The 6,521-nt window shown below is 66.8% G+C and overlaps 1 protein-coding gene across 1 annotated transcript in view; it reads left to right on the top strand.

Moving 5' to 3' along the window:
- The window catches only part of TRPM5 (transient receptor potential cation channel subfamily M member 5), a gene marked incomplete at its 3' end in the record, with an annotated part of 13,201 nt that overhangs the window by 3,740 nt on the left and 2,940 nt on the right, over positions 1 to 6,521 (top strand). The window contains exons 7-19 of the mRNA XM_021712417.1: positions 7 to 198; positions 449 to 551; positions 1,807 to 1,925; positions 2,318 to 2,665; positions 2,736 to 2,876; positions 2,950 to 3,073; positions 3,432 to 3,577; positions 3,872 to 3,984; positions 4,222 to 4,314; positions 4,420 to 4,678; positions 5,542 to 5,660; positions 5,964 to 6,096; positions 6,185 to 6,359. Coding sequence (XP_021568092.1) covers positions 7 to 198; positions 449 to 551; positions 1,807 to 1,925; positions 2,318 to 2,665; positions 2,736 to 2,876; positions 2,950 to 3,073; positions 3,432 to 3,577; positions 3,872 to 3,984; positions 4,222 to 4,314; positions 4,420 to 4,678; positions 5,542 to 5,660; positions 5,964 to 6,096; positions 6,185 to 6,359 — 2,065 coding nt within the window. The remainder of the gene's footprint in view (positions 1 to 6; positions 199 to 448; positions 552 to 1,806; positions 1,926 to 2,317; positions 2,666 to 2,735; positions 2,877 to 2,949; positions 3,074 to 3,431; positions 3,578 to 3,871; positions 3,985 to 4,221; positions 4,315 to 4,419; positions 4,679 to 5,541; positions 5,661 to 5,963; positions 6,097 to 6,184; positions 6,360 to 6,521) is intronic.

The raw sequence follows: 6,521 nt of genomic DNA, 5'->3' as shown, positions 1-6,521 counted from the left end.
CCCCAGAGGATTTCCAGGGCCGTGGAACAGGCCGCCCCGTGGCTCATCCTGGCAGGCTCGGGGGGCATCGCCGACGTGCTCGCGGCCCTGGTGAACCAGCCCCACCTCCTGGTGCCCCAGGTGGCCGAGAAGCAGTTCAGGGAGAAGTTCCCCGGCGAGCACTTCTCCTGGGAGGACATCGTGCATTGGACCAAGCTGGTACGCGCCCCCACCCCAGAGATTCAGGGTGGGATACTGCCCTGGCCCCTCGGGGCCCCACCCCTCCTCCTGGGGTCTGAGGGTCCTTGGGGGAGCTCCCGCTCCTCCCATCCGGGCCGCAGGGTCCAATGGGCAATGGGCACACAGGCTGCAGGCGGGCACTCCTCTGGGCTCTCATCTGTGCTGCTGCGGCCCGCCCCTCTGCCCGGGCCCCGCCTCCCCTCCTCAGGGCCTCTGTTCTGGCACCCAGCTGCAGGACATCACCTCGCACCCGCACCTGCTCACTGTGTATGACTTCGAGCAGGAGGGCTCGGAGGAGCTGGACACCGTCATCCTCAAGGCGCTGGTAAAAGGTGAGGCTGGCGGGGCGGGCACCTGGGGGCTGCCAGCCTGGCTAGGGGTCATGGCCGGCGCCTGCCCGACCCTCCCAGGGACACGCACATTCACGATTTCCGCACTCGGAGGACTTGGTGGTCAAACTCCCCAAACACGGAATACACGGATTTATCTTGACCATGATTTTAAAAAAGATTGGGAGTGCTCAGTTAGAAGGGCCTTGGTAGAGTTACCAGGGGGGAAAGCATCACTGCTCCCCATTCCCGAATATCCTCATCACCCCTTAAGCGTGCCCCCTGGCACCCACTCCCTGCCCCTTCCCCGGACCCTGGCAACCTCCGCTTACTTCCTGTCGTTATGGGCCTCCCTGTTGGGGCATTTCGTATAAATGGGATCGCAGGCACACATGGCCTCTGGGGTCTAGATCCTTCACGCCACACAGGGACTTTGAGGTGCATTTCCATGGTGGCGCCAGTCGGTCCTGCCTTCCTTTTGAAGGCCGCGCACTATTCCGTCTTGCGGCTAGACCACAGCTCACCCACCCCTTCATCGGCTGGCGGACACTTGAGCAGTACGATGGTGCTTTTTGTGGGAGACGGGCACATGCCTGGGGCCAGACCCCTGGCAGCCAGACACAGGCCGCCACAGGGAGGAGCCGTGCCTGCTGAGGGCCGGGACACACTTGAGTGCTGCGCCCCCCAAGGGGGTGTCTGGGCTGCGGGCGGTTCTGGATCTGGGACCCCCAGGACGATGAGGTTGAGGGAGGCCCCTGCACGGGGACCCCACGAGACAGGCCAGCAAGCCTCACTCGTGGGTCTGGGGAGGACGGCAGACTCGGTGTCTGCCCCTGGCCCAGGCCCTGCAGGCCTCAACCTCACCCCAGGGAGGACAAGGCAGCCAACGGGCCTCCCCCGCACCATCCGTGGGGAGCTGGTCGTGGACCTTCCGTGCTGGGGCGTGGCTGAAGGTCCTGGTGTCAGCTGGGGTCCCTTTGTCACCACCGAGGGAGTGCCCCACGCGGGAGAACGGCCATCCTGTTCCCTCTTCTGTCAGCCTACCTCACCTCGCAGGGACCAGGGCACTCCTGCCAGGGCTCCTGGGGTTCGCACCAAGTCGGGAGTCTCCGGGGGTCCCAAGGGCCCAGGCATGTCCCCTCAAATTCCAGCACCAAGTTCCAGCTTCCCAGTCTCTAGATGGCCCCGGTGGGGACCCCGTGTGCAGCTGTGGGCCCCTTGGTTCCATCCACACCAGCCCCGGCCCCCCTGCCCACAGCCTGCAAGAGCCATAGCCAGGAGGCCCAGGACTACCTGGACGAGCTCAAGTTGGCCGTGGCCTGGGACCGCGTGGACATCGCCAAGAGCGAGATCTTCAGCGGGGACGTGGAGTGGAAGGTGCTTTCCCCTCCTGCGGCCTGGATTGTGGCCAATGCAGGGCACTGAGGCTGGTGGTGTTCTGGGGGAGATGGTGCCCTGGGGAGTGCAGTGTCTTGGGTGGGTGGCTGGGCCCCTTCTGCCTGGCTGTGCTGGTGGAGGCTGGACGGGGCCCCAGGCCCTCCGAGTTTCCGCCTTGCTAACGGGCCTGGGCAGGGTGGGCTGGATTACTGCTGGCTGGAGTTGCCCCAAAGCCCGTGGGGTGGTGACACCCTCAGCAGCCCTCCCAGACCCTCCCATGCCCGCCCCGACTCAGGGGCCCAGGCTGGGGTCCCGGGGAGTCTGTGCGGCCTGGCCAAAGGGTCCCACACTCCTCCTCCCACCTCCCTCCCTGCGCATGCCGTGGCTGCCAGTCCCGCGACCTGGAGGAAGTGATGGTGGACGCCCTGGTCAGCAACAAGCCCGAGTTCGTGCGCCTCTTCGTGGACAACGGGGCGGACATGGCTGACTTCCTGACATACGGACGGCTACAGCAGCTGTACCATGCCGTGTCCCCCAAAAGCTTGCTATTCACCCTCCTCCAGCGCAAACATGAGGAGGCCCGGCTGACGCTGGCCGGCCTGGGCGCCCAGCAGCCCCGCGAGCCACCCACCGGGCCCGCCTTCTCCCTGCACGAAGTGTCCCGCGTGCTCAAGGACTTCCTGCAGGACGCCTGCCGCGGCCTCTACCAGGACGGCCGGCCAGGGGCCCGGGGGAAGGCGGTGAGCAGGGAGGCCAGTGGGGGGCCGGGCTGGGTCTGGGGCTGGAGGCCGACGCCCCCGTGTCCTCCAGGAGAGGGGCCCGGCCAAGCGGCCCGCGGGCCAGAAGTGGCTGCCAGATCTCACCCAGAGGAGCGAGAACCCCTGGCGGGACCTGTTCCTGTGGGCGGTGCTGCAGAACCGCCACGAGATGGCCACGTACTTCTGGGCCATGGTGAGCAGCGGCCACAGCCCCGGCCACGGCGGGGGGAGGAGGGACGGGCGGCCTCCTGAGCCCCGTCTCCTAGGGCCAGGAGGGTGTGGCGGCCGCTTTGGCCGCCTGCAAAATCCTCAAAGAGATGTCCCACCTGGAGACGGAGGCCGAGGCGGCCCAGGCCATGCACGAGGCCAAGTACGAGCAGCTGGCCCTCGGTGAGTGGCCGTCGGGGTGGTGGGGAGGCCACGAAGCAGGTGGACAGAGGGCCCGGGCTTCCCGCCTCTGCGTGGGCCCAGGTGACCTCAGCGGCCTCCCCTGTGGAAGAGGCTGGACGGCTCCTCTGGGATGCAGGGAGCCCCAGATCCTGAGCGGGAGGGATGCCGGGCACAGGGTGAAGAAGACACGGCCTCCCGCCCTGGGACACTGCACACCGGGCCCTGGCGTGGGGTGGGGACATTCTGGGTGACGGAGGCCCCAGCAGCCCCGAGGGGGAGGGAAAGGACCCAGGTTGGGCCGGCCAGGGAGGAGGCGCAGGCTCGGCCGGCCTCCGAGCCCCAGCGCCGGCCCCCACAGACCTCTTCTCCGAGTGCTACAGCAACAGCGAGGACCGGGCCTTCGCGCTGCTGGTGCGCCGCAACCGTAGCTGGAGCAGGACCACGTGCCTGCACCTGGCCGCCGAGGCCGACACCAAGGCCTTCTTTGCCCATGACGGCGTGCAGGTGGGCGGCCGCCGGCCTGGGGGCACTGCCGAGGAGAGGGCAGTGGGGGCTGCCTGGCCTCTTCCTCCAGGAAGCTGCTTCCCGCCTCCAGTCTCCACGTGACCCTCCCAACCCCCAGGGAGGGTGGCGGCAGCCCCAAGCGCCACACCCAGCAACTGGCTTCTTGTGCTTGCCGGGAGGGAGGCTGGGAGGGAGGGAGCCTCTCCTGCTCCCCTTGGAGGGTGGGCGTTCCTGGGGCAGGGCTGCGGGCTAAGGCGTGGAGGTGAGAAGCCAGCCGGTGCGCCTTCCCTGCAGGCCTTCCTGACCAAGATCTGGTGGGGGGACATGGGCACGGGCACGCCCATCTTGCGCCTGCTGGGGGCCTTCCTCTGCCCAGCCCTCATCTACACCAACCTCATCACCTTCAGGTGGGCCGGGGGCATGGGCTGCCCACTTGCCGGAGCCGCTGGGAGGGCCCTGGGCTTGGCTGGCAGCAGCGTGACTCGGTGTCCCCCCGAGTCCAGCATCCCTGCGGGCCCGCCTCCCGCCGGCACGCTGGCCTCCGTCCTTCTCCCTGGGCCCAGCACTCCTTGCTGGCCAAATGCCTGGGGCCGGTGGGCGCCTCTGGCGCAGCTCCTGAGGGCCTTGGGCTCCCATGTCCACAGGGAGGAGGCCCCGCTGAGGACGGGCCCCGAGGACCTGGAGGGGCTGGACAGCCTGGACACGGAGACGAGCCTGCTGTGTAGGCCGGGCAGCCGGTACGGGGCCGGGCAGCAGGGGGCAGCGGGTGGGGCCGGGAAGCTGACCTCTGGCGGGGCGCCCGGCCGGTGCAGCCTCACACTGTGGCCTCCTTTGCGGCGCAGAATGGAGGAGTTGGCGGAGGCGCCGAGGACTCCCGGTGGTCGAGGCCCGCGCGCGGCCTTCCTGCTCACACGCTGGCGGAGGTTCTGGGGCGCCCCCGTGACCGTGTTCCTGGGGAATGTGGTCATGTACTTTGCCTTCCTCTTCCTGTTCACCTACGTCCTGCTGGTGGACTTCAGGCCGCCTCCCCAGGGCCCGTCGGGGCCCGAGGTCACCCTCTACTTCTGGGTCTTCACGCTGGTGCTGGAGGAAATCCGGCAGGTGGGTGTTCGCGGGCCTGGGTGCCTCCACCCACGGCTGCAGGCTGTGTGGCCTCGGCGGGTCCAGCCCTCGCAGGGCTGTGGCTCCTCAATGGCAGAACAAGGGCAGCGTGGGCCTCCGGTCTCCCCAGTGGCCAGGGCCTCGATCCTAGTTACAGACTGAGCCCTGACCACAGACTGAGCCCTCACTTTGACCACAGACTGAGCCCTGACCCTGACCACAGACTGAGCCCTGACCCTGACCACAGACTGAGCCCTGATCCTGACCACAGACTGAGCCCTGGGTTCCACTCCACACTGAGTCCTGACCCTGACCACAGACAGCCCTGACCCTGACCACAGACTGAACCCTGACCCTGACCACAGACTGAGCCCTGACCCTGATCACAGACTGAGCCCTGATCCTGACCACAGACTGAGCCCTGACCCTGATCACAGACTGAGCCCTGACCCTGACCACAGACAGCCCTGACCCTGACCACAGACTGGACCCTGACCCTAATCACAGACTGAGCCCTGGGTCCCACCCCACACTGAGCCCTGGTTCCCACTCCAGACTGAGCAGTCTGAACCCCAACCTGTCTCACAGACCAGGTTCAGACACCGAATATAAACTGATCCCAGATGCTGGTCACAGACAGCCCAGATCCCAAGTCCAGAGCCCTGATCCTGTCCCCAGACTTGGCCCCACAACACCTGCAATTGGCTCCCGTCCTCCTCAGAGACTGAGTCCTGGTCACAGGAGAACCCTGAGCCCCATGGCAGACTGAGCCCGGATCCTTACAGATCCCAGCCTGGTGTGGGCGGGGCTGTCCCAGTGGGGTGAGCAGGGGCAGCTGCCAGCAGACTTTCTGCTCCTGCCAGGGCTTCTTCAGGGACGAGGACATGCACCTGATGAAGAAATTCACACTGTACGTGGACGACAACTGGAACAAGTGTGACATGGTGGCCATCTTCCTGTTCATCGTTGGGGTCATCTGCAGGTCTGTGGGATCTGAGGCCTTGTAGCCTCAGGTGGGCTTGTGGGCAGGCTTCCAGGTGAAGCCACTCAGGTCAGGCGTGGTGGCGAGAGCCTGTTGTCCCAGTGACTTGGGAGGCTGTGACGGGAGGATCACGAGCTTGGGGGTTTGAGAGCACCTGTCACTAAAGTAAAACAAAATCAAACAAGCCACTCAGGGCCTCCGAAGTCCCGGCTTGGCCCTGGTGCTGCCGTTGGGCTGGTGTGCTGTGTGTTCGCGGGGGAGCCCCTCGCCCTCTCCGGTTCCGGCAGCCCCTGTCGTCTCCAGGATGGTGCCCTCGGCATTCGAGGCCGGCCGCACGGTGCTGGCCATTGACTTCATGGTGTTCACACTCCGGCTCATCCACATCTTTGCCATCCACAAGCAGCTGGGCCCCAAGATCATCATCGTGGAGCGGATGGTGGGCCCCCGGCCCGGGGGAGGGCCAGCCTCTCTGCTGGGCCCACCTGCGTGGTGGCTGACACCCTTCTCCCCGCCCGCCGGCACAGATGAAGGACGTCTTCTTCTTCCTCTTCTTCCTGAGCGTGTGGCTGGTGGCCTACGGCGTGACCACGCAGGCGCTGCTGCACCCCCACGACCGCCGCCCGGAGTGGATCTTCCGCCGTGTGCTGTATCGACCTTACCTGCAGATTTTCGGCCAGATCCCGCTGGATGAGATCGACGGTGCGCAGCGCCTGGGGGTGGGGGGTAGCGGGGCTCACGACCCGGCCTGCGGTGGGCAGGCTAGTGCTCACAAGCCCCCGTTCGCGGCTCTCCAGGGGGTCCTGCGGGGGTCGCAGGAGGGAGTTCCAAGCCCAGAGCTGGCCCTGAGGCCAGCACCGCCCC

The sequence above is a fragment of the Carlito syrichta genome, unplaced genomic scaffold, assembly GCF_000164805.1.
Source record: "Carlito syrichta isolate Samal-C Ts95f unplaced genomic scaffold, Tarsius_syrichta-2.0.1 Scaffold303246, whole genome shotgun sequence".
NCBI classification, from domain to species: Eukaryota; Metazoa; Chordata; class Mammalia; order Primates; family Tarsiidae; genus Carlito; species Carlito syrichta.
The sequence above is the reverse complement of the archived record's forward strand: the minus strand, read 5'-3'. Positions and strand labels throughout refer to the sequence as shown.